The sequence below is a fragment of the Takifugu rubripes genome, chromosome 9, assembly GCF_901000725.2.
Source record: "Takifugu rubripes chromosome 9, fTakRub1.2, whole genome shotgun sequence".
NCBI classification, from domain to species: domain Eukaryota; kingdom Metazoa; phylum Chordata; class Actinopteri; order Tetraodontiformes; family Tetraodontidae; genus Takifugu; species Takifugu rubripes.
Window position 1 is genome coordinate 880,846 of NC_042293.1, and position 26,702 is coordinate 907,547.

The following is a 26,702-nucleotide window of genomic DNA, read 5'->3' on the forward strand; positions in this document are numbered from 1 at the left end:
AGTACAAATGTTTTTCTCTATATTACAACACAAACGAAGTATATAACGGATTCTTCTTTGTTCTTGAACTGAATGTGTAACATGGTCAAGGTAAGCTATCAACAAGAGAAACATTACTTCGCCCCATACCTTCAATTGTCCAGATAGGATCATTAAAAACAAAAATATTTTTAAAAAAAAGCTAGAATCGATTTGTGGAAAGAAAACCACTGCAAATTTGGAAGGGTGCCTGCTGTTATCTTCCCTTTCTTTTGGTATGTCGGACGTCCTGTTTGAAAGAGGTAACCATAGAAACCGTCATGCCATTCGCTCAGTGGCAACGTGTATAAACACAGAACAAGCAGAATTTCTTTTAGACGGCGATTAGTACATACGGGATATATGCATTCACAGCGATATTTATGTTGTCTTTTTTTCAAACTATGTATATACGGGGTTTTATCTTCCATTTCTGTGTAACTCCAATCGTTTTGAAAGTTATTATTAGAACTAAACTTTGTGTATGTATTTTCCGCGGATCGTGAACGCATCTTTCAGCAGCGTCTAAATTGTTACGTCATAACCAAGCGCCCTGACGTACAATTTCCGCGCCTGCAGCACGGAAATACGAACCAACATCAAAACAAAACTGTTTTCCTACCTCATTTATCGCTTTTCACAATCTGGACGTGAAGAGCACATGTCAGCACGCTTAAGTGCGTGAGTTAGTGTTGCTCCAAAGATGGACAGTGAAATCCAGCGAGACGGCAGAGTCTTGGACCTCACCGATGATGCCTGGAGGGAGGACAGACTTCCCTATGAAGACGTTACCATTCCTCTGGTAAATCTGCAGACTGAATAAAGTTAAAGTGCATACGTTTATTTACTATATTGTATGTAAATATGTTGCGAGATAAAAGGAAAATGGGTAAGATTCTAAGAAAAACAACGCAGCTCCATCAGAGTTTTTCCACATCGTCCAGACGCAGCATATAAATATCTTACAGGAAAAGACTTGGTTTTATTTTAAACATAATCATTTAATGTTATATTATAAAGGAGTCACTTTAATTATTCTACTTTAGGCAGGGTAATTGATATGTCATTAAAACCGTAAATATCTAAAAGAAAATATTACTGAATGTTTTGATCCACAGTTATTCTTTTTCTAAAGTTTATAATTTTTTTTCAAACAGAATGAACTACCTGAGGCTGAGCAAGATAATGGAGGATCCACGGAGTCTGTAAAAGAGCAGGAGATGAAGTGGACAGACCTCGCCCTGCAGAGTCTGCATGAAAACACACCAAGCTCTGGAAACTGAAAGACTGCTCTGTCATAGACCTTGAGCAGGAAAAACACATGTACACAACAACTAAACTTCTATTTTGTTATGCGTTTTGATAAACAGTTTTCAGTTAGAATATTCATGCATTGCTATCATTATAAAATCTCAACGCCTTGTTTTCGTATTTGTATGTAAAACAACACGCCCACATAGTATTTGGTTTTAGTTTTACATTCAATACGTTTCAAATACAGCTCAGAGAAAACACACAATAATGCCGACTGTGTTGAAATCTGAGCATTGTGTTGATAAATCGTGTGTTCTTCTTCCTACTGTTATATTATTAGGGTTACCACAATTGCATGTCAATTTCGGATGTTCAGAATTACTGCGGTACCTTCTTTGAAAAGCAGCGCTTGCACATTGTAACATCTTGATACTTTTGTAGCTGATGGTCAGAACATGGGGGGGGGGGGGGGGGAGCGATAGATTTTTTGAAGAAAAAAAAGAAACCACCCAAAGAAGGGAATTGATAGAAACAAAGTGATTTTTGCAGACTACAGGAAGGAGTGTTTGTTTCTCAGACACATTTGCTTTATGCACTGTCTTAATATAATGTTGTGATTGACTTATAAATTGTAATATTTTAAATGCTGTTTACACAATTCTCCCGTTTTTCACCAAGTCACACAGCTACTCAATAGTCTTACAGCTTGTTCAGCAAGAACCAATACTGAAATGTGTGTAATGTGGAAGATATGTGGACACATTCAGCATCATATGCTATTTAGCTAAAACTGCAACTATGTTTGTCTTCTTCACTGCTCATCCCATTGGACTCAAGTCACATATGCATAAATAATTTTTTAGTTATTTCTAATATGCAATTCTAATACGGTAATTCTGCGGTATTAAAAATCTGTCCAACTTCAAAACCCAGAAGTCACAACAAACCAAGTATTCAAGTGGAAAGGTGTTTATTTCAACAGTAAAATTAGATTTTTACAAACATTTGAAAATGAGAGGACACATCACAAGGTCAGTGCATGATTGATGCTGCAGACTCCTCACTGGCAGCAGCTGGTGTCACATGTCTTCCCCTTGCACACGCAGCCAGAGGCGCACTTGCTGCAGCCAGATGGGCAGCATGAGCAGCAGCCTATTATGAGGAGATAAACCAGTCAGTAAACACAACACTTATTTTGAAGAGGTCTTCAAGGTCACATGGCCATGCGGGGATTATTCCGTCAAGATCTTTAGACCTCAATCCAAAGACGATCACAAATCACAATAATTTGACTAATTAATATATGGACTTACTCTTCTTGCAGGTGGTGCAGGAACAGTTTTTGCAAGCGCAGGATCCTCCGCAGTTGCAGCTTCCAGCTAGAAACCAAAATCGCATCAGTTCAATGTTTATTCGTGCCAAACTAGCTCCAAATAATTAAATGTATGAATACAATGAAATAAACCTACTCTTTGAGCAGTCACAAGGGTCCATTGTTGTTCTGTAAGTATCTGCAGGTTCTTCGTCAGAAGCTGTCGGCGTCTATCCTCTCGGATGTGTTTGTGCTGTTTTGAATGGAGGAGGCGGATCTTTTATAGCGTTCAGGAGAACCAGGACCGGGTGCAAAACGCGCATGATCACGCTCACGTAGTAAATGATTGTGTGTGTGCACACGATCATGGGCGACCGCACAATAACCGGGGCACGGAAATACATGCCATAATAAAATGAGAATGCTTTATCTGCCAGTTATGCAATCATAACCCCGTTTATCCTCCAGGTGAGTGCAAACCGGGACTAACTGAAAGTGGAAACGTGATTAAATTAACGAACTTCGGTGTCTTTATATTACAAAGTCTATAACCCTGTTTTTATAGAGGCTACTTTAATACCAAATGGAAAGTGGAAAAAATGAAATGAAAGTGGATAAATATTTAATTAAAAATTATAATCGTGCTAAACAGACATATAATTTTCTATTTCTCTCCTCAATATACACGTAAATAACGTGTTTCGGTCTTGTTTGCACACGGTACACACGCCTCCGCGCTGCTCTGCACGCGGCCCTTCCACACGAACCAATTGGAACGCGCTGCATTTACGTGCCGTGCGCTGCAGGAAATACCGCCACTTTCTGTGCGTCACAATTAGATACAATAGTAAAACATCTTTAGTTGGCATATAACTACATTTACATCGTCTACGATTAGATCAGTAAGATAACTCCTACTTGACTAGTCTCTAAAATAAATGACAGGTAAACCCACGTCCCGTTTTAAAGCGATTATAGTCTAAAAAACGAGTCTGGTAGAAAAATAGATGTTCAGGCATTAAATGGCTGATATGTAATTGCATATTTTAGTTAAAGTACTGAACCTAATAAGTAATTCCTATCTTAAAAACCACCGTCTCACACGTATGAACTTGTTCATTCATCACTGTCCCCTTTTTGCGCTCGTCACGCTTCTTTGTTGTTGCGTTCGTGTGTAACTGCTGAGTCATTATAGTCGGTAAAGTAAAGCACTGCTAAATGACTAAGCAACATCACCATGTTCTTAAAATAAGAAAATCTTGTACTTCCTATCTTTTTTTAAACTTTACTTGTTTTTTGCTTTCAGATTGAGTGTGGCGTCAGAACCAAGGCATGTTTTAATTACACCCCCCAACAACAGCATTAACAATACCTAATAAATAGTCAATATTGCATTTAGTCTGAGGCTGTAATTAAACAAAAAGTCCAAATATTAACCTTTAAATAGTAGTAGTAATTAAGGACATGTCAGAGTAAATTATTAAATGATGACATTTAGCCCTGGACTACTATTGAAATTGTGATACATCAACTGTCCAGTGATATGAAAATCACCTTGTTTCATAACTTTATGACTTTCAATAGAACTTTAAAATCCAAATTTTAATATAGTATAACACATTTACAATTGTGAATTTCTTATCTCATAAATAGGTCTAATAGTTGCATCAGGGAGTAATAACTGATAAGCTGAAGTGTACAACAGGTTTTGTCCAAAGAAAACATGCCAGCTGTGTTGTTCTCTCGTTAGGAATTGTGATGAATTTTGATAGATCTTGCTGAATCTGCCATAGTTATGGTAAAGTGCACTGTTTGGTGGAAAGACTGAACGTGTAAGCGATCATGTGGTTGTCATATGACACATAAAGTGCTCTGGATGATTGTTTTAGACAAACTGAAAACGTCCTCATAGATATGGTCAGCCTGAAGGCCACGCCATCAAAACTACAAACATGTGCACGTTTTCTGATTGACAGTTTCCTGTATTATCGTCATTTACCCCAAGAATCTGATTTACTTGACAGAAAATTGCCCCATGTCAGGACTGATCAGAGATATGAATGATAAAATTTCTAGATTGAATGGTAATATCACAATGCTCAGTCATTTGGAACTAATCTCTAAAACTCAGGAAGAGGTGATGTTGAATGAGAACCAGATGATGCTGGATATTGACAAAGACAAACCTGGGTATAAAACAGTAAATTTTAAATCAACACCTTGAATGTAGGTCAAACTGTGGCACATATATATTGAATGTTTGAGGTCTTCTGTTGGTCTAATAGTTAGTTAATGGCCTGCACATTTCCACACCAGGTCATTAAGTGGGTCACAAAATGAGTGGAACAATGTGTTTTGTCAACTGGATTAAAATTTGGCTTCAGTGGATTTACAAAGAACTGTCTGCACGTGGAGGCTGTTCTTTGTTTTGGGAAAAAACATTTAAAAAAAATTCTGTTTCTAATATTGTTTTCTGCGTGTATTTGGACTAATTACCCATATGTTAAAAATGCTCTGATGCTACAACCCCTTTTTATCTTGATATCTAGCAAGAAAAGACTTGCTGGCTTAAAGCTAGATACACAGATATTCAAATAAATCATTATTATATATCAATAAAGATTTTGTTTGCCATAAAAATGTTTGGATTTATTTGGAATGCTCTTTCTCTGCTTTTTCCAGTGTGAGAGAAAATTTTCGAGCACATTACATTACATAATGAAGGAGCTCCGGGAGAATTTTATTCCACATGACAAGTTCTGTCACAAAACACCAGACTGCAGCCTGGAAGAGGCCATCTGTTTTTTTATTTATTAACCTATTTTTAGAAGCAATGGCACCAAAATATCTGCTCTTTTGATAATCGCATTGGGTTAGGCTCAAGTGCAGCACTATTTATTCTCTTCAACATAAAACTATATTTTTTGCAGAATTTGATCAAAAATATCTGGGTTTGTAACAGAAAATCATATCAAGAAACACCTGAGAATTGGACTTAACAGTGACTCAGGTGACTGTCAATAAATTATGTTTAATTTAAGCCACGTTGGTTTGAGATGAGCCACATCATCAGCATAGAGTGAGACAATTTGTTTCATGCTCTTCATTCATACTGTTCCCAGCGTGACAACCTGACCCTCCTCGATCCCCACGAACAAATGCCTCCAGGACCAGTCCCACTCGTACCCCAGCAGCATCTCTCTCCCATAAACATCCAGCCCTGCCCTCACCACATGTTTGTAGATGTGTGTTTAAAGACACTATCTGTAAAGGTAAAGAGATTTTTTTTAGAGCATTTACAAGAAAATTAATGGATGGACAATCACAGCATTCTATTTCAGGAAATACCAAGTAGGGTGAAAATCTCTTGGGCAGAAACCAGCACCCAACAGTTAGTATGGTATCCATTTCTCCAGAAGCATTAGCAGAGAAAGAATCAGTCCACTAATTTATTAACCTGAATTACACTAAAGAACTCTGACCTCAATGTGACTCTTTATTAGACCGAACTGCAAATAACCAATTGGCCAACTTCTGTTTTGTTATGCAATCAGAACTCTTGTGTAATATATTGTGAGTGTTTTATATGACGTTCCTGATTTCCATGTCAGCACACAAGAAAGTTTTCCATACATAGATTTAACACACAAAGTTGCTTAAATGTAGTTACTGTGGAAAGTAAAGAGACAGTGGTATAAAAATGCAGCAACATTCACAATATTATATACAAAGGAATATAGTATTATGAATGCAAATACACAAGTCAGACTGGCAGAAGGACTGAACTCACTCATCTTTAGCCACCACAAAAGTGGTATTTTATCTGAGTCAGGTAAAGATCACGAGCACAATAAAAATCAAGACTTAGTTCAGAGTTAGTTCGAGTAGGGGATCGGAGCCCTGAGGTTATTCACGGCACACATAGATCAGGTCATCCCAAATAATCCCAATATCTCAGCATAAGAGGACCCTTTGGCAGAGGTTCACTACAACCCTGAATCCTAACTTATATGACTACATTTGCCAGTTGATGACCAGACCAAAGGGACACTGATATTGCAAATCACACTGTAGTGGCAGATCGCCACTTTTATTAAAATAAAAGAGAAACAATTCTAATTAATATAAAAGTGAACCATTCCTGTGAGGAAAAGGAAATCTCATAGGTTCCGTCAACTGTTGCAATCCCCCCCCTCCCCCCCGCCAAAAAAAGGAGAATTAGGGTAGATAAAATGAATGTGTCATCAAGTGGAAATCTCCAGCATTTTCGGTGGCGCTTCCCACAGCTCGTGTGCACAATCCTCTGTAATCATCTACCGAGCAGCAGCGTGACAGGCGGCTTTTGCACTCGGTCCTGTCGCTTCCAGGACCTATAAAAGATCCGCCTCCTTCCAGCTGAGCAACACGGGCTCATTTGGAGAGAAAGACCTGAACGTCCTCACGAAAGAAAAAAACAGACATTCGCTCAACAACAATGGACCCCTGTGACTGCTCAAAAAGTAAGTGTTTCTGTCTGAAAGGTTTTGGCGTTTGCTGGTCATTTGCTCCAATTTTAAACGTACGAATTGTTTTCTAGCTGGAAGCTGCAGCTGCGGAGCATCCTGCGCTTGCAAAAACTGCTCCTGCACAACCTGCAAGAAGAGTAAGTGTTTCGATGTGTGGAGGGATTAATTATCTGCTGCTTTTAGTGCAAAGCGTCAACTTTGTTTTAGTTGAGAAGATCTTTGGACTCCGTCCGTTCTAATCTGCCGGTGTACAGTCCATGTGATTCCAATTATCTTCCTTGTCTTTTAATGTTCAGCATTTAAACTGCAGTCTTGTTTGATGGGGGTACTAAAGGCTGTACTGTTATCACTTATTCCAGGTTGCTGTGAATGCTGCCCATCCGGCTGCAGCAAGTGCGCCTCTGGCTGCGTGTGCAAGGGAAAGACGTGCGACACCAGCTGCTGTCAGTGAGGAGTCTGCTGCGTCAACCGTCTATTGACTTTTGAATCAATGCCTACATGACTCTTTTGTACTTGTCAAATGTTGAATAAAAGTTCTAATTAACCACGTTGTGTTCCATGATTTGAAGAGTTATAAATGGAGGTCCTTGTTTGGTTCAGAATTCGTACACTGTGTGCGGGTTAATACAGCTGAGTTGAGTTTAACCACCGTGACTAATAAAGTTTTAAGTAAGTTCGGGAGAGCTAGAACTGAATTTGCATTAAAAAAAATTTCGAAACCTTGCATGAAATAACTAGCTCTTATTGCATCCATTTATCTCCATTGGTACCTCTACTTACTCTCCGAACATTTAATCTTTGCTTTAAATCGTAGTCGATCCACGTGGAAGGAACGGCGGTGATTTATTTATTTTGTACGTTTACTGGCCGGAACCATTTTCTTTGCACGTATAGTGGGGGGAGAGTAACAGTGACGGACACCGGAAATGCGTCATTAATTCGTTAAACAAGTTTGGCTGCGGATTTTCTCAATATGTTTGGTGACAGCGTATGAGCTATAAAGATTTATTTATCGAGTAACCATGCCGAAAGTCGTTTCTAGAAGTGTTGTGTGCTCGGACACTAGAGACAGAGAGGAGTACGACGACGGGGAAAAGCCTCTCCACGTCTATTACTGCCTTTGTGGTCAGATGGTTCTGGTGTTGGACTGCCAGCTGGAGAAGCTGCCCATGAGGCCCCGGGACAAATCCAGAGTAATCGATGGATCCAAACACGCTCACAAGTTCTGCAACGTGGAAGTGGACGAAAACGCCTACATCAAGCGAGCCGAGGGCATCGAGAGGCAATACCGGAAAAAGTGCGGCAAGTGTGGCTTGTTGCTCTTCTATCAGCACCAGGAGAAAAACAACACGGCTTCCTTCGTCGTGGACGGAGCCGTGGTCAAATTCGGCCAAGGCTTCGGCAACACGAGTGTCTACAGTCAGAAGCAGCCGGAGGCCCCCAAGAAGGTCCGAGTGATGATGACCAAACGGACCAAAGACATGGGCAAGTTCAGCTCTGTCACCGTTTCGACCATCGACGAGGAAGAGGAGGAGATCGAAGCCAGAGAGGTGGCAGACTCGTATGCTCAGAACGCCAAGGTGATAGAAAAGCAGCTGGAGAGAAAAGGCATGAGCAAGAGGAGGCTGCAGGAGTTGGCCGAACTGGAGGCAAAGAAGGCGAAGATGAAAGGAACACTTATTGATAACCAGTTCAAGTAGGCCGGCTTCAAAGACACTGATCGGATTAGTCCCGCTGAGACGCTCATGTCATTTACATTTGGATATTTTTGTTGTATCCTCATACAACGATGTTTTTGGTAACTGTCTTGATTTCTAAATTTGACTGCAAAGTCTTTTGTTTTTTACTAATATAAAGGCTAAGTCAACCTCTTCAACAATTTCTAAAATGATTGTTCTGCTTGTCCTTTATGCATTTCTCATAATAAATACAATAGTGGAGCTTTTCTTAAAAATATTAAGATTTAAACTTCATGTCAAGGGGCAAAAACAACACACTGTAACCAGTTTAATATGTTCACATTTCTAACCAAGACAGATTAATCGGTTGGAAAGTATTAGTTAAGGGTGTGTATTCAAGCTTGTGGCAATAAAATAATCTTAGGTTTGTTCAGAATTTCAAGCACAAAATTGATATTAACGGTACATTTTTAATGTCAGATTGATTGAGGATAAAAGAAAGAGGCTCTTAATGTTCATCAAAACACAGGAAAATGTGGTTGGTAAATGTAGTGTCAAATCTTAATTCAAAAAAACAATTCTTAATTCTAAAAAAACATTTTTATTCCACATGACCAGACCTGTCCACAGGCAGCAGACTGCAGAACAGGAGCATCCATCTGGTTGTCATAATATCTACTGGCAACAGTTTCATCTCATTACATTTACATTTTAGTCAGCTAGCAGACACTTTTGTCCAAAGCACCGTACAGTGAGACACAATCAAGCCACTGTGCAATTGAGACCAATGTGAATAAAATACTACCTTACAGTCCTAAACTACCTGGCACAAGTGCCACTACCAACTAACAGTGCAGAGTTATGGAGGGAGATATGAATAGAGTGGGGATGAGCAGAGGTAGGCGGAGAAAAATAAGTGCTGTTAGAAGAACTGTGTCTTCAAGAGCTTTTGGGGGGAAGAGAAGGTTGCTCTTGCTCTGACAGCTTGGGAAGTTGTTCCACCATTGAAAATAGTCTGGATTGCTGTGCCTGGACAGACAGCTCTACCAGACCTCACAGCGGATGAGGGGAAGCATGAGTTCCAACAAGATTGTTCCAGTAAGAGGGAGCAGATCCAGCTGAAGCTCTGTAGATCAGCACAAGTGAGTTAAACTGAATGTGGGGTGATGTGGGCCTGCACTCTGAACCATGTGTAGGGGCTTCACCACACACGCTGTCACGAGGCAAGCAGGACAACAAAAGATATCAGTGCATTTTCCAGCGTTGTTGGTTACATTTTTGATAAGAGGGTAAGCATCAACCCAGTTGGCAAATCTAGACTTAAGCAAGTTTCTGACAGGCATCAATAACAACTATTGATATTGTTATCATCTTTGTTTAAAGGTGATATTAGGCAAGGCAGTCGGACTTGATCAGCGGACACATCTCAGGTGTTTTTGGAGGGGGGGATAGATGTTTTTCAGAGAAAGAATCAGTCCACTAATTTATGAACCTGAATTACACTAAAGAACTCTGACCTCAATGTGACTCTTTATTAGACCAAACTGGAAATTACCAATTGGCCAACTTCTGTTTTGTTATGCAATCAGAACTCTTGTGTAATATATTGTGAGTGTTTTATATGACGTTCCTGATTTCCATGTCAGCACACAAGAAAGTTTTCCATACATAGATTTAACACACAAAGTTGCTTAAATGTAGTTACTGTGGAAAGTAAAGAGACAGTGGTATAAAAATGCAGCAACATTCACAATATTATATACAAAGGAATATAGTATTATGAATGCAAATACACAAGTCAGACTGGCAGAAGGACTGAACTCACTCATCTTTAGCCACCACAAAAGTGGTATTTTATCTGAGTCAGGTAAAGATCACGAGCACAATAAAAATCAAGACTTAGTTCAGAGTTAGTTCGAGTAGGGGATCGGAGCCCTGAGGTTATTCACGGCACACATAGATCAGGTCATCCCAAATAATCCCAATATCTCAGCATAAGATGACACTTTGGCAGAGGTTCACTACAACCCTGAATCCTAAGTTATATGACTACATTTGCCAGTTGATGACCAGACCACACTGTAGTGGCAGATCGCCACTTTTATTAAAATAAAAGAGAAACAATTCTACATTAACTACAACTACAGCTACAGCATCAACTACAACTACATTACATAACTACTGTACCCCTCAACGATGAAATAAATACAAAAATAAGATTTAGAAGGTTGCAGTTGAACGATAGTCCTCCAGTCCAGCAGGGGCACCAGCGAACTTAGTCCGCGCTGGAAGAAATACGTAACATCCGGTTGGCGTCGGAGTCTGTCCAATGAGCATCAAGTCCAGAAGTGCCGGGGCAAATAATATACTTTTCTGCATGTTGGACCTGTCGGACAAACGCACGCAGTGAATATAACCCTGCACACACCTCCCAGAGGAATACGCAAAGGGCCATACGGTCACCTTTCTAGACAGAAGGTACGAAACTGTGTATAGAAGTGAGATTATTTCATGTACTGAAATGGCAGCATGCGGTAGAATATTAGCCTTTAGCTATTTAGCCTCCTGGCTAACTCGCCAAGCGCCATTCATTTAGTTAACGAGTGTCGCGCTTTGACAGGGAATGAACTGAAACTATTTAGTTGCATTTTGGAGCGTTTTGTATCTTTATTGCGTAGGAAATTAAACGTAGGAAGGTACTGAGACGGCGGCAGGTGTCATAAGTTCTGTACAAAATAAACTGAATGCGAAGCATAGTGCTCACGTTGACGCTAAGCTAACTGACAGCTGCAGCACCGTAAGAGCGCGCAACAGATGCTTGTAAATGTTAATTAGGTTTTCTTTTGGTTTTGATATGTTTATCCATCACATTCGAACCATATCATACCTTAAATTTGAAGATTTGTAACGCTGGCATAATGCAAGCCAATCAACATCACCGGATTGTAAATGAAGACACAAGGCTCAGATGCCACTTAAATGATATATTTAAAGTTAATCGGGTGTTTTGATCTGAGAAAGATTTTAAACTGTTTATTGTATGTATCTACTGTTATGTTACTTGCATCCAGGTGTTTTGTGCTGCCCTGTACCATATGTGCCAGGGGATCTAACTGTATATTCCGTGTCTTTCCCCTTTCCTGTCCTCTCTTTAGAAAAGTATGGATGCTGAGGGTTTTGGGGAGCTGCTTCAGCAGGCAGAACAGCTGGCAGCTGAGACAGAAGCTGTGTCAGAACTGCCACATGTGGAGAGGAACCTCCAAGAGATCCAACAGGCAGGGGAGAGGCTGCGATCTCGGACCCTAACGCGCACCTCACAAGATGCAGCAGACGTCAAAGCGTAAGGAAAAGAAACACACACCGACATACACAATAAGGCAGAAGCGGTAGAAGATTGATGGATGGATGATTAACAACAGTACAACTATATATATCAAGTTATTTCTTTCTGCTGCTCATGGTCCTGCTTAACCATTTAAATCCACTTCAATTTCCTGCAGTTTCTGCTGCATTAATGTGTTCTTTAACTGATGAGGTACATTTATGTTAAACAAATATTTTCTGCATTACAGTTTATTAGCTTTCCTGACCCTCTTTGCCTCTCATGGTCTCTTATCAGTAACTAGTCCTCCTGTGTTAGTAAATCGATTGTGCCCTCTACTGGTCAATAAGAGAAACTGCTGTTCGTGTTGAGTGTGTCCATAATAAAAGTACTCATACTTCTCACCCCCAGGTCCATCCTGCTTGGTTCCCATGGTTTAGACATCTTCCACATTTCTCAGAGGTTGGAAAGTCTGAGTGCTGCTACGACGTTTGAGCCGCTGGAGCCGGTTAAAGACACTGATATTCAAGTAAGGATTATTTATTGGAGCCACTTTGAAGACATGTTGTGTTGTTTTGGATCATCTCCCCTAGCTTCCAGCTCTGGTTTTACTGCCACATCTTCTTATAACCCAACTGCAGCTTATGAATAAATGTCGTGAGCGCTAAAGCAAAAGTGGCTCTAGGAAAAGCAGTAGATATACATTCACTGTGACAATCATAATTTTCTAATATTCTGGTATTATGACTAACTAAATCCCAATTAGTCAGTAAATGCCCCAGGCTTTATCCAGCTTAATTTCACAATAATTAGATGACAGCTTAATAACCTGCTCCCTGTGTTACAAGTACAGTGAAGCTCTGAAAAGATTTCTTCCAACATTGCTCATAAAACTGTATTTAAAGCAGGACTTTGCTCACTGATTGACCCAAAATTTGTCAGAAAAGGAGACTTTTGGAGGTGAAGTTCAAACCACCTTCCTAATGGGGAAGAAAGGGGATTTAAGTGACTTGGTTGTTGGTACCAGACGGGCCAGGCTGGTGCTGGTGGTGTGGTGCTGGATGTTTCCTTGGCATCGTACACACGTCCCAGCATACCTACGTGTGGTCGCTGATCTTGTCCATCCCTTCACGAGCACCGTTTAGCGCCCATCTTCTGATGGCTACTTCCAGCAGGACGCTGCACCATGTCTCATATCTGATGTGCAGCCGACATATCTGCAGCAACTGTGTTGCTCATTAAAAAGTAATGCAAGTCTGAAGGCAAAAGGGGGGCCCTTTTACGAGCAAGGTGTGCCTAATAAAGGCGTCGGAGGTCAGTGCCAATATTACTATAGCAGGATATATGCATAAAAGATTTGCTGCTAAACGATGGTCATGTAACAATCGCGTGAAGACCATATTACTGTACTTATTTCACTGTTTTTATTTATGTCTGTGATATTGTAGCTCATATTAGGCCTCACGACTGTCCCTGTGTTTTAATTAAAGAAGACATCAAAGTTTAAACATTTTGAAGGTATTTAACTATTGGCTCCACTTTCTATATTAAAGTTCATCACAGTTGAGATAAATCTTGCAATCACAGAAACCGAGCAGCAACAAAATCCTGCAAATCCACAAAAGAAATGCAAAAGAAAGTTTCTCCAGATACAAAAATGCACAACCCCCCCCCCCCCCCCCCCCAAAAGATACTGCTAGAGAGACAACAGTAGTGCACCAGGTTACTGTAGATGGATGGATAAATATGAACTTACAAATCCAGGTTTCTAGCTACATAACTACGGAACTCTTCTATAATATTGTAAAAGACTGAAGCCGAGTGTTTACGAAGACCTGAGGGACGATGCAGCGTTTCGTTCTCCGCCCCAAAAGTTAGCTTACTTGAATCTGGGCATCTGATTGGTCTTTCAAGTCCTTCGGCTTCCCCTAGTGGCCTGGTGCTGCTTCAATGTGGAGTCCATGGGCAGCGTTTCTCTCTCTCCTTCGCGTTAGTTATTTGGGCATTTTTCTGTTTTTGTTTGTTTCATGCGCTTCTGTGTTTGCACCATAATGTCAAGAAATTAAGGACTAAAGTGGGGGAATATCCTTGATAAAGGATACTGAATACAGCTGGTTATTTTAGTGTTATAGAGAGGTTATAGTTGCATCAACCAGGAGTAAAAATCTGGACAACAGACATTGTTTTCCTTTTTTGTTAAGGTGAATAAACGGGTAAAAAGCAAATCCGATTCCTGTTGCTGCATCTATTAGAATAAATGTAAGCATTCCCAGAATTAAGGTTTTTCTACAGAAAGTACATTCAGGCCAGCATGGTTTTATTTTGGATGTTGGTACTGATGACACAGCTGGAAGCCAGAAACTGTCGTAAATCACCGCGACAGAAAGTTTGGACTGCAGGAATGAAAGCGAGATCAGTGCTAACAGAAGAATTAGCAGCTGCCATCTTTCTGTCTACGTCCTCACCTTCGCAGTGCCTTTCCCTCTTCCTTTCTCTCATTCTTGCTGCCACTCTCGTGCTCTGCTGAGTTTTCCCTTTGTCCTCACTTTGCATTCATTTCCTTCCTCCTTCCCTCTTTTCCATGAGCACACACACATCACTTGGCAGCTACATACACTCACACACATATCCCTCAGCAGTAATGGCATGCATTCAGTGAATGCACTTGGCTAAGCCCAGAGCATCTGCTAAGATAGATGAACAATAATTGTGCGTGTGTGTGTGTGTGTGTGTGCACGCGCATGTAAAAGAGAGACACACAAGCTCCTTCTGCTGTGTTTGCATGTCTGTATTTATCGATTGCATGCGTGCGCAGCTTTTCCGTGTGGTTTTTGAGCGCAGGTGTATTTCTTGTGCGGGTACCTGCATTTCCATTCCCGCTCATGTGAATCCGGCTACATGCATCTTTGTCAATCAGCCAAGAATTTAAAGGACTGTGGAATAAACTCTTCTGTTGTGCCCACACATACACACACGTACACGCGTGCACGCATGTCTCCAACACCCTTCATTAACTAAACATGACCCTTAAGAGCATGATTAGCCTCATTTCAAGACAGGATGTCGGAAGCCATCAACCAAGGAGGAAAAATCCATTACTATAATTGCATTGAGCTGAAGAAGAGAGGGAGGGAAGAAGGAAGGATGCATAGATGGATTAAAAAAAGGACTAAAATGAGTGGGACTGACAGTGGGAGGGCCACCAGAGATGGTGAAGTGAAAGAGTGGAAAGGCAAGGATGAGGGTTGTGGGGAGGGAGGGAGGGTGCCAGCAGATGGTAGCTACTGATATGCTATATGAATCTATATTTCCGTCTCGTGGATCCCCCCTGTGTCTAAAGGCTCAGTTGGTACATCCCTCCGACAATAAAAACCACCTCCATTGAGTCTTGATGTGGCACTTCCCCTCGCTACTCAGGCATCAGAGTTGCCGGCCTGCTTCTGGCACAGAAAGGCTGAAGCCCTCTGCCATGCCATCTCGAAAAGGGCGCAGGGAACACACCCCGGCATGGCGGTCGTCACTGCCGCCCTGCGACTGCAGGAGGAGGGAGAGGCTGACCGGCGACACGGGTCTCCTGTCAAAGCCCAGATACAGACAAAGAAACAAACAGTTTTTTTGGTTTGCTTGTTTTTTTTCCCACTGTTTTTATGTCTCATCCTCTTTTTCATCTGTCAGTGTCAGCCAAGTCCTTAGCATGAGTAAGTATGGAACACACACACACACACTCACACACACCCTCACTGTCTGTCACTATCACCTCTTTTTATCTCCCTCATGTTACCACGGCATCATCTGTGGCAGTATGATGGCCGTGCACATTGCAACATTGATGATTTGGTCCAAAGTGACGCGCGGCGATGTGACGAGCACGTCCTGCAAATTGACATGTGTCTACATTCTATAGATCTTTATGCATATGGGTGGGGTTTCTTGCGATCTCGCTCACACACTCACACACTCGTCTCATTGTCCCTCAAGCCTCCCACTTTACGATGTGGCCTTGTGTCACCCTTTAGCTTGTTTAGTTCACATCCCTTTCGTGCATTATTAAGGTTAATCAGAAAAAGAAGCCTGTGAGTAAACTGGCCATTCTTATGCAATTCCTCGAATGACTGACATTTCTTCCTAACTTTTTTCTGTAAATGTGTTTTTAATGCAGCTAGTCAATTCCACTGATGTTTTATAACTGTAAAATGATCCTAGCTGATTACTTTAATATGTTATATGCAGGCCATTGAGTAGTTTGTGTGTCTGTGAGGATACAATACAGGGGTGGAGCCCACAAAAGGTACATTTTTAAATACGCATAATGCCTTTGATTTACATGATTTCGTCGAAACCAAAATTTGTGGAGTTTATCTTCTGTCTGACGTCTTCTTAACGTGATGATTATATTTTTATTGTATTCTTTGGAATGAATAAATGCTGAATCATGTGTACAGTTGAACAATGACGTTGCAGGTTTCTGATAGATATAGAAAACGGGAGTGAAGCTCATCCTGCTTTAGTTTTAACTGCTTCCCTTTACCACCGAGGGACCATCTGCAGATTAAAACAGTTACGGGGGAAATTTTCAATATATGTTTGGCACAGAAAAAATGTGGTGTAGGCAAAGTTGGGGGTGCAAACGCACTTGGCAATAAAAAAAATTCTCCAGTTGTATTTCAGCCGAGATGACACAGCAGAGTCATCCCGTCAGGCCAAATGTAACGAGGCTGGTCCACACCCTTCATATTCCTGAATATATGTGTCTTCTCTCCTTTAATGTGCAGCATTAACAATCCGCCTTGACCGATGACGAAGGCAGTTTCCTGTATGTGACCAATATGTCTCCAACTTTCCTGTTCTCTTTGTTCTAGTGCAGTTCTCCAGTGAGCATTGACCTTACCTCTTCTCTGGATAGAATAGTTAAATATAGAATTATTCCCAGCCTCTCCCAGGAAAAAGGGAGACGTAGAGAGAGAAAAGAGGGAGGGAGCATGTGAGGAGAAACCAAGGTCCCGAGAAAAAGAAGAGGAGGATTTGGGACCCTCCATCATTCGTTCATTTAATCATATTAAATATTTCCCTTAAGTTAATTAGCACCATGCTAGGGGAACCTTTCTATTGCAGGATGATGTCATGCAAGTCAAAAATGTTTAATTTCTTCTTTTTAAAGGCCTCTCTCATTTGTGTCAGTCCTCCAGTTTTCCTATGTGTAACAGGGATGGGATTTTTCTGCTACAATAGTGTTACCTGCATGGCTGCTCTAAAAATACAAGGTGCATCACTGACCCATTTATATCCGTAGCAAACTGCTGTCAACAATCCTTCAGCAGTATCAAAGGAATTAGTCTCGCTGCTGCAGGAAAAGTAGGACCCAGAGTGGCTGTTCTGCCTCGCCTCTAAAACAACCAGCAGTTATTATCAATGTAAAGCTGCACGTCTGCAGCAGCTCAACGCACACTCGCAGACCTGGTTGTGCTTTTGCAAATGTATGAAATACGAGCGTTAGGATTAAGCCGCCACTGCTCATATAGGTGGGTCCATCCCATATTCGCTGGTGTATAAGCTGTCCTGCCAGCCAAAGTTACACTTTTGGAAGAGGTTTTCCTGGGGAAAAAAATGCATTTTACAAATTTGTTCACGGTTTTTTGGCCTTGCTGTAATTGGGGTGTGGTAGACTTTGCTACATGTGGAATATCTTCATGACACGCGCTGTAATATTGTAATATACAGCAGATTACCATCATTAAAAATGACCAGTCTTTTAGGCCTTTTTCTCAAAATAGCTTTCCTGCAATTCTGTATATTTGAGATTGTCGTGGGTTTAATACGGTGCCCGTTTAAAAGAAATGACCAAAGTGGGGGTTTGATGCTGAGGCAGCCATGTTGAGATGCCATCAAAATGGAGGCCGATCTCAAAATGGCAAAATAGCAGTTGAGAGTGTGGCAATAAGATGGAGGACACAGGATCCTGTTCTTTTTTCCGCAGAACGAAGAGCGTTGCCGTGACGCGTTCCGTCTCCCTAAAATGTCCACGTAGAGTTTAGGTCTGCTTTGTTTCTTTAAAAGTGATGGCTCTCCCCCTGTCTCTGCTTCTGGCCACAGGGCTTTTTGAAGAACGAGAGGGACAACGCCCTCCTGTCAGCCATCGAGGAGTCTCGTCGCAGGGTCAGTGTCTGTCCAGTTACTGATTAAAAAAGCAACAGATGGGTGACTAGACCAGATTCAGCTCCTTACTAAATATCTAAATATCATATAAATGTGTTTTTATATGTGGTTTCCTTCTTGAACAGCAAAGACCTTAATTAGACTTCCTAGCCAGACAGGTTTGGCTCTTTGGTCGCGTTGTATTTTTGTAATATGAGATGATTTTAAACACCACAGTTTATGAGCTGCAGTGCATTGTGACTGTTTTTTAAAGTCATTTCTTGCTTCGATCTACAAGTCCTGGCGCAAACCTTCAGGGAATGGTTTTGAAACGGCTTCCCTGATGTGCAGAGTTAATAGGCCCTGCGTTTAATTAGCTGCTGTTCCCATTATCTCTCTCTGCTCCCCGAGAGGGAAAAAAAAGGACTCTTGCCAGGGTGTAAAACTAAAAGCAGTGCAGTTTAAAAGATGCTGTGTGCATCATGTGAAATATGTGGAGGGGTTTTCATGCATTAAATGCTCATTTTTATCCCATTTAAACCCATATTTTATAGTCGTGTGCTAATCATCTATATATACATTTATATTTGTGGTAGAATTTCAATGTCATTACATCATCAAAGGTTTTGTACACAGAACGGCACCATTGACTGCTAATGTTTTACCCCGAGGAGACTTTTTTTTAATAGATTTGTATCCTTTTTACTGTAGTATGATGGTGCCAGACATCAGTAGATGTTTTTCTGCTGATGTGCACTTGAGTCTTATAAAATAATTCCGATGACCAATTTAACGAACGTAAGCTGTAGCTGTCACTCAAATCTAACTTTGTATCTCCCCGAGCTGGAGGTCAGAAGATTCAATTATCTGATGTCCCCATTACCTTCCTACTTGTCTCTGTGGAGAGTTAAATTAGACTGCCTTGATTCATATCTGCCAGTCGAGATGAAGCACGTGGAGGATGCTGTGCGATGCCAGTGAATCTTCCTGGTCCACTGGCTGCTGAACTCCAAATACAAATTTGTTAGATTTTATAATCTTCCATCTGCTGACATCAGATGCTGACAGCGTCTGAAGAAACCCCGCAGCCCTAAAACCCCCAGAATTTGGAAGCACGCAGTCATTCACTGGAGACGTTTGTGTTCAGACCTTCCTCTTGGCCGAAGAGTATCACCGCGAGTCCATGCTGGTCCAGTGGGAGCAGGTGAAGCAGAGGGTGTTGCACACGCTCCTGGGAGCCGGAGAGGACGCTTTGGACTTGACTCAAGATTTAGAGGTACAGAAGTCACTATTTGATATTTGAAATTTGTTCTGAACCCAATCAAGTCCTTAAATTGGCCTCTAATAAATTGGTTAGTCAAGTTGTGCGCATAATACTGATTTTATTGTGCATTTCAAAATTCTTACAGTTCTAAGAAATACTTTGTGGGCTGAGATGTATGAATACTGCTACTTTTAACTTCTCCCTACGCAACGTCAAAGTCTTTTATTCATCTTGTGGGAGCTAATCCCAGCATGCATTTGGGCTACACCAAAGGAAACCCTCAACCCCCTCAATCCTTTGTCCTGGGACCTAATGCTGATGTTTCCACACCGCTGAATGGAGTTATTTATCGGATTTTCTCTTGTCTTATTGTAGCCCAGCTTTGTGAGTGCGGTTACGGCTCCAGGGAGAAGTGCTCTGGACAGCGTGGAGGTGGCGTATGGACGCCAGGTCAGTGACGATTGTATAAAGCGTTACGTTAAGGAATTTGGAGCATTAAAGTCCCGTTTTAAGCCACAATAAAAGTGAGATTTTTCAACGGTAACTGGACGAGTCTGCACTGAGCTGCAACATTAAAAATGGGGTCACAGAACGACAGGAAGTGGGAGACATCAGCTATATTGATCGACTGGGCGATCGACTGTGTGTGTGTGTGTCTCTCTCTCTTTTACCCTGCCTCTCGCTCAGCCTTCCTCTCATCCCGTCTGACCTCGACTTCCTCTACGCATCTGAACCGCGTTACCCGTCTTTCGTCCAACCATGTGTCGTCACATTGCCTGCGGTGTCATCTGCCTAGTTTTTGTCATCCTCTTTGATGATCTTTTAAACGTTTTGATTATTTTTCTCTTATTTTTCCTTGTGAACCACTTTACTCGATGGGCATAGTGTTTGTTTTATCATCGGTCACGTAAAACTTTATCACCAGACTGTGAACAGCTTTTTGCTGCTTTTTTCCCCCTGATTTTATCACTTTCTTCTACTCCAGATTTACATTTTCAATGAGAAAATCGTAAATGGGCACATTCAGCCAAATCTAGGAGACTTATGTGCTTCAGTAGCCGAGAGCCTGGATGACAAGGTAAGAACATCTCGTGCTTTACAGCTGCCACCAAAAATCATCGTTTTCCCTTTAATGTCTTTGTAAATGTGTCCTTTTTGTCAGAATGTGTCAGACATGTGGCTGATGGTGAAGCAGATGACAGATGTGCTACTGGTTCCAGCCAAAGACGCCCTTAAAAGTCGCACCTCTGTGGAAATGCAAATGGCCTTTGTTCGACAAGCACTGAGCTGCCTTGAGAACAGGTGAGTGTGCTTAGGTCAATGTTTTTGGATCTAATGGATTTCAGGTGAACCCTGGACTCAGCATCGGGTTCAATGTAAATGCGTCCGTCTCTGTTCTCAGTTATAAAAACTACACCATGGTCAACGTGTTTGGGAACCTGCATCAGGCCCAACTAGGAGGCGTACCGGGAACTTACCAGCTCGTCCGGAGCTTCCTCAACATTAAACTGCCAGGGCCACTGCCGGGCATGCAGGTAACACCAATTTATTAACCACAACCTGCACTCATCTACCAGCGTCTGTGCCCAGGGACGGGTGTTGATGATGGTATAAGGCTGATTCCATTTTTAGCCCCATTTAAAGGGTGATAACTGTGTGCATCGCCAGTAAAACTGCCCTAACCCTGAGTAGCCATATGGAATCCGTGCCAGTTAATCAAAGGAGGCTCTGATTTTCTTTCAAGCTTTCAGAGCTAATAGATGTCAACAAGGTGCTGACAAATCCAGCCTAAACGTCTTTAAATTGTTCATGCTTTATCAGTCTTATTTATAAAGGAGAATTCTTTCTACGATTTACACTGCGACGACGGCCCCGTTGCTGCATCTAACACCTGTGTTGGTGACAGGACGGGGAGATAGAGGGCCACCCAGTCTGGGCGGTCATCTACTATTGCCTGCGTTGTGGAGATCTGAATGCAGCAATGCAGGTTGTCAACAGAGTGCAGCATCAGCTTGGAGACTTTAAGACCTGGCTCCAGGAGTATATGAACAGTCCCACCCCGGACAGACGGTAAGAAGACCTCGAGTCTGAGTTTTTACCCAGGGACAGTGGTGCTCTCGTGACATTAAGGTTTTCCTCTGGCTTCCCGCCCTGTAGACTTTCACCCAATTCAGAGAACAAACTTCGCCTTCACTACCGCCGTGTGCTGAGGAACAGCGCCGACCCGTATAAGAGGGCCGTCTACTGCCTGATCGGGAAGTGTGACATCAGCGATAATCATGGGGAAATCGCAGACAAGACTGAAGATTACCTCTGGCTTAAGGTACACGGTAGCACCTTGGGCTGCCTCCAAGGGCTGTTTAGTGAGCCGGACCAAAGAAAACAGGCTACACACACAAGCTCAAGGGCGGTTTGTGACCCAAGTCCCCCTTCCAGACACCCAATTATCTTATGTCTTATCTTAAGTGTTAAGAGTGAATCCGTCCCGGCTCCGACGGCCGTAAATATTTGTTTTGTGTGCGCAGTTGAACCAGGTGTGTTTCGATGATGACGGCAGCAGTTCTCAGGACAGAATGACGCTGCCACAGCTCCAGAAACAGCTGCTGGAGGACTACGGTATGACGTCTGTTTCAAGTTCAGACAAAGAAATCTACACAAACGCCCCCTATTCTTCTATTCTTGAGCTTTGGTCCCCTATTTCAAAACGTCTGGCTCAGCTATAACCAACATACCTGATTCCATCAAGCCAGAAAGGGCAAAACATAAAATTTCCCATGAGGTTACTGGACCTGTTGAGTTCTCGGACTAAACGAGTCTGTTTTTCAGCCCTTCAGCACGATCAATTAGAAAGATCTGAGTTTCTCCCCAGGCTCATTTCAGTATAGCGCGAGCGTCCTGGACAGCGCCGTGCACCCTGTTAAACAAAGAGAGCCACTTAAGGGCATTAGGTCTACACACCCACAGATTTAGAAATGAGTTTTACAGTGTGCTCCCCAGGGTGCTGCCTTCTCCATGGACCCATTCTGCTTTTGTCAGATAAGGCTGCGCTCCTTTTCTCACTCTAACCCTCTGCTCGTTGGCAAGAACCGCCCGAAGCCTTCCTCCCGTCCTCCTCGTCTCCAGACATAACGCCGTCCTCCATCTTGTTTCCCAGCAGGTCGTGCAGTGCGGCGCTTCTCTGCGGTTCCCTCCAACACGCTCAGCACCCTTTCTCTGCTCTCGCCATTTCTGTCCGTCTTGGAAAAACGCCGCTATATTTCATTGATTTTTTTTATTTTTTATTTTCCCCTTTTCATGCTCTCCCTTCACATGCGCGTTTGGATTCTTTTATTCCTCGCTCGCACACGCTGCGGCAGCCCACACTCCTCCTCCTCTTCATCGCTCCTTCCCTCTCTCTTCATCGCTCATGTGCCGTCGCTTTTGAACTAAAGTGCTGTAAGTCTGTGATAAGAATATGAAATGGCTGACATGGTCCAGCCTGTTTTCCTGCTCAAACTTCCAGCCAGCAAGAGGATTAAGGATTATAATTAAAAAGTAAACTTGATGACTAAGTGCCTGAGCTGCTCAAAATGTTTCCAGATTGTTTCATGTTGGTTTACAGCAGCTGTCAAACAGCGACACGGTCCCACGTATTTTCAGAGCTCAGCCAATTAGTTTATTAAGGCAATAACGCAAATCAAGAATGTGATAATTGTGAGTTGATTGAGTTTCTTTAATTTTGTAATAATGTTTTTTTTAGAGCTGTTTGTATTTGGGGAAAAACCATGTTGAAAGATTCTAAGGATGGACGTTCTCTTCCCAGGGGAGTCCCATTTCTTGGCCAGCCAGCAGCCCTTCCTGTACTTCCAGGTGTTGTTCCTGACAGCCCAGTTCGAGGCAGCGCTGGCGTTTCTGTTCCGCGTGGAGAGGCTTCGGAGCCACGCCGTACACGTGGCCTTGGTGCTGCACGAGCTGCAGCTGCTGCTGAAGTCGTCCGGCCAAAGCGCTCAGTTGTGTGAGTGCGGCGCGTGTTTTTGAAGGGGCGATGACCCCCCGAAAGAGCGCGGTGGTGACACGTTCCTCTCTCCTCTTCAGTGAGCCAGGAGCCCGGCGACCCTCCCATGGTCCGCCGCCTCAACTTCATCCGCCTGCTCATGTTGTACACCCGCAAGTTCGAGTCCACGGATCCACGAGAAGCCCTGCAGTACTTCTACTTTTTACGGTGGGTCGAGTCGGGCAACGTCGGCCGTTGCTGTCGTCATTTCCCCACTAATGTCTCCTTTTGTTGTTTCCACTGTTGTGTAGCAACGAGAAGGACAGCCAGGGGGAAAACATGTTCCTGCGGTGTGTCAGCGAACTCGTCATTGAGAGTCGAGAGGCGAGTGAGGCGCATTTCTTTATGATCGGGGGTCCTGATCGTTGAAGCTAAAGAACGTGTTTGGTTTATTTGTTTTAATAGTTCGACATGCTTTTGGGGAGATTGGAGAAGGACGGCAGCAGGAAGGTAGGAGTGTGTTCAGTGTCTTTTGACTGTTGTGTTTTGTCTCATCTGTGCAACTCTATAAAGACCTCACCTCCACCTCCCAATGTGATCTTCTCTCCTTCAGCCTGGAGTCATAGATAAGTTTGCTGGTGACACCAGAGCTATAATCAGTAAAGTGGCTCTAGAAGCTGAGAACAAAGGCTTGTTTGAGGAGGCCGTCCGACTGTATGAGCTCGCCAAGGTGAGCAGACCTTTTCCTTTCCATTATCTCTGAACTCATGTCCTCCGCTTTAAGAAAAGAACTCACCGATATCGTCCTCGTTTTCTTCGGAGTAGAACCCAGATAAGGTGTTGGAGTTGATGAACAGGCTTCTGAGTCCAGTCATTGCACAAGTCAGTGCTCCTCAGTCCAATAAGGAGAGGCTAAAGAACGCCGCAGTGGCTATAGCAGAGCGGTAATGTCACACACACACACACACACACACACACACACACACACACACACTAAATCCCAAACGATTTATTCCATTCCTGCAGGTATCGCTGTCAGGGAATAACAGCCGAGAAGTCCATCGACAGCACCTTCTACCTGCTCCTCGACCTGATGACGTTCTTCGACGAGTACCACGCAGGTCACGTGGACAGAGCCTACGACGTGAGTACCGCCGTGGCGATCCAGACGGGCGCCGTGTGCGATCACGACCATACGGGACCACAGAGGCGTCCTTCAAGGAAACACCGCCTCTCTGTGTGTCTTCCAGGTGATGGAGCATTTGAAGCTTCTCCCGCTCAGCCAGGACAGCGTAGGGGAAAGAGTCTCCGCTTTCAGGAACTTCAGCGACGAGGTGAGAGCAACGTTTGAACCTGTTCTCCGAGTTGTCCCTTCACTCCGCGGCTTCAGCTTCACTCCGAATTCCCTGCAACGCGCAGGTACGCCACAACCTGTCTGAAGTGCTGCTGGCCACCATGAACATCCTGTTCACGCAGCACAAGCGGCTGAAGGGAGCGCCGGCAGGCACCCCGGGACGGTCGCAGAGGAGCATGGAGGACAAAGACATGGTGAGACGTGGGATGAGGTATCTTCACACAACGCCTGTAAAAAAAAAAAAAAAAGATCAAGTAGAGACAAGTAAGCTGTGAAGGGCAAATGGTTCTTTATATAAGAATAGAAGCCCGGTCGTGTCGGACCAGGCAGCATCTTAGCTTTTAAGGTCTGGACGTGATGGTACAGCTGCCAGGAAGCAAGGAAACCATGTGATGGAAGCCGGCTGTGATACGGTTGTTTCCGTTTTAGTTGCTTTAATGGGATTTCACAGATGTTGGTATGTTTCAATGCACACGAGAGGTTTCTAGAGTGAACGACGACACGAGTCATCCCTGTTATATTTATTATTTTAATTCATTCTCCTACCTGTAATTCCCATTTACTTTATTTTTTGACAATATTTTAATTAGACTTGGCATGAAGAATTCACTAATTCTAATTAATGACGCCTGTGTACTTTGGTGTGGATTAGCCCTAATCTCTGATCGTGACCACGCATATTAATAAAATATCACTTTATTTAAAAACCTAACAAAGGTTTTTGTATCGGCCTAAATTCAAATGAATTTTCCTTTTTTGGGGCCACCTTGTTTTGCTTTGTAGCCTCTTGAGGCAATGATAATGGTATGTAAATGTGTATTCACACCGTCTCCGTGGAAACGCTTCACAGGTGACAGGAGCCCGATGCTAACGCTCTACCTGCCCTGTTTTTTCCCTCCCTATAGCAGCTCCGGATTCAGGCCAGAGCTCTGATCACCTTCGCCGGGATGATCCCGTACAACATGGCTGGAGACACCAACGCCAGACTGGTGCAGATGGAATTACTGATGAACTGAGAAACACACACACACACGCACGCACATACACACACACACACACGACTTCCTCCTCTGTTGTGAACACAACTCATGATAACAGACGCATCCTTTTATCATTTATGTCCCCTTCTGTCATCGTCCATCTGGTTGTGTTTTGTCCTCCATTTTGTTGTTTCATGTTTGTATTTTTGTTGATTTGGAATAAAAAAAAGAGCTTTTCAGTTGTCCTTAAGTGCTTTATTTTCCTGAAACAATCTCATGTTTTACACTTATTTGTTGCATGGACAGAACGCCCATCCGTTTTCCAGAGGTCCAACATGGCACCATAACAGTATTTTCATCATTTCCTGCATCTGTCTGAACCGAAACGTCACAAAGTCACTGCAGATTCTGCATTTCTCACTTTAGATCGATTACATCCCACTTCTGCAGGAGGCTCTTGGCGTTGACTCTGGTGTAAAGTGTCTCCTATTGAGACTCCTGATCTTCAGCATGAGCCAGTTTCTGTCCGCGCCTCCTCCTGGACGGCCGTTTTGTAACGGCGACAGTTCCTGTCCCCTGGCTCCTTGTCCTTATGTCTTCTACATAAGTGGAGGATTGTCCCGGTAGCTCTTATTTCCGCTCAAAGACAACCAGGTAGCAGCAGATCTGACTTTGTCCGAGGCGCTTTTTCACCAGACACAGGCAGGTCTTTAGAAACGGGCCTCCGTTGTCCCCTCGTGTTGGAGCCCACTCTCTGTCCCCCCAGGCTGGCCTGAGAGAACACAGATGGACGCCCATTCTGTCTTGGCTCTTCCACATAACTGCAGAGATGTTTGAGTTTGTCCTCGGCCACAGAAGGAACCGAGCCAAGATCCCCTTCAGGGTTGAGATCGGGATTCACCAGAACTG

The 26,702-nt window shown here is 42.9% G+C and overlaps 3 protein-coding genes and 1 long non-coding RNA gene across 7 annotated transcripts; all 4 read left to right on the forward strand.

Annotated features, from left to right (window-relative positions):
• Positions 1 to 546: 546 nt before the first annotated feature.
• Positions 547 to 2,502, forward strand: anapc13 (anaphase promoting complex subunit 13). Its single transcript, XM_003967020.3, has 2 exons — positions 547 to 820; positions 1,176 to 2,502. Exons 1-2 carry the CDS (start codon positions 722 to 724, stop codon positions 1,299 to 1,301), a joined length of 225 nt encoding a protein of 74 aa, XP_003967069.1. The 5' UTR covers positions 547 to 721; the 3' UTR covers positions 1,302 to 2,502.
• Positions 2,503 to 6,893: 4,391 nt separating this feature from the next.
• Positions 6,894 to 7,636, forward strand: LOC115251051 (uncharacterized). Its single transcript, XR_003889603.1, has 3 exons — positions 6,894 to 7,083; positions 7,161 to 7,226; positions 7,449 to 7,636. It is a non-coding gene; the product is annotated as an uncharacterized lncRNA (long non-coding RNA).
• A 350-nt stretch (positions 7,637 to 7,986) lies between these two features.
• On the forward strand, positions 7,987 to 9,045 carry steep1 (STING1 ER exit protein 1). The gene has a single exon (XM_029841952.1). It carries the CDS (start codon positions 8,112 to 8,114, stop codon positions 8,787 to 8,789), a length of 678 nt encoding a protein of 225 aa, XP_029697812.1. The 5' UTR covers positions 7,987 to 8,111; the 3' UTR covers positions 8,790 to 9,045.
• Positions 9,046 to 9,744: 699 nt separating this feature from the next.
• On the forward strand, positions 9,745 to 26,037 carry nup93 (nucleoporin 93). 4 transcript variants are annotated; one of them, XM_029841949.1, is made up of 22 exons: positions 9,745 to 9,910; positions 11,924 to 12,108; positions 12,502 to 12,619; positions 18,181 to 18,243; positions 19,370 to 19,498; positions 19,862 to 19,936; positions 20,472 to 20,564; positions 20,649 to 20,788; positions 20,889 to 21,021; positions 21,393 to 21,556; positions 21,644 to 21,809; positions 22,012 to 22,102; positions 23,289 to 23,480; positions 23,561 to 23,687; positions 23,771 to 23,843; positions 23,925 to 23,969; positions 24,073 to 24,189; positions 24,285 to 24,403; positions 24,486 to 24,603; positions 24,710 to 24,793; positions 24,879 to 25,007; positions 25,719 to 26,037. In XM_029841949.1, exons 2-22 carry the CDS (start codon positions 11,930 to 11,932, stop codon positions 25,827 to 25,829), a joined length of 2,466 nt encoding a protein of 821 aa, XP_029697809.1. In that variant the 5' UTR covers positions 9,745 to 9,910; positions 11,924 to 11,929; the 3' UTR covers positions 25,830 to 26,037. The 4 variants fall into 4 exon arrangements, with proteins under 4 accessions (XP_029697809.1, XP_029697808.1, XP_029697810.1 ...); XM_029841948.1 differs by lacking the exon at positions 9,745 to 9,910 and adding an exon at positions 11,103 to 11,246; XM_029841950.1 differs by lacking the exon at positions 9,745 to 9,910 and adding an exon at positions 11,103 to 11,246 and having other exon boundaries at positions 25,722 to 26,032.
• The last annotated feature ends 665 nt before the right edge of the window (positions 26,038 to 26,702 follow it).

Coding starts and splice junctions, on each gene's coding strand:
- anapc13 (XM_003967020.3), top strand. CDS start 722: ATGGACAGTGAAATCCAGCGAGACGGCAGAGTCTTGGACCTCACCGAT. Junction 821..1,175: donor AAGACGTTACCATTCCTCTG/GTAAATCTGCAG, acceptor TTTTTCAAACAG/AATGAACTACCTGAGGCTGA.
- steep1 (XM_029841952.1), top strand. CDS start 8,112: ATGCCGAAAGTCGTTTCTAGAAGTGTTGTGTGCTCGGACACTAGAGAC.
- nup93 (XM_029841949.1), top strand. CDS start 11,930: ATGGATGCTGAGGGTTTTGGGGAGCTGCTTCAGCAGGCAGAACAGCTG. Junction 20,565..20,648: donor CCGAGAGCCTGGATGACAAG/GTAAGAACATCT, acceptor CCTTTTTGTCAG/AATGTGTCAGACATGTGGCT. Junction 24,604..24,709: donor ACGTGGACAGAGCCTACGAC/GTGAGTACCGCC, acceptor TGTGTCTTCCAG/GTGATGGAGCATTTGAAGCT.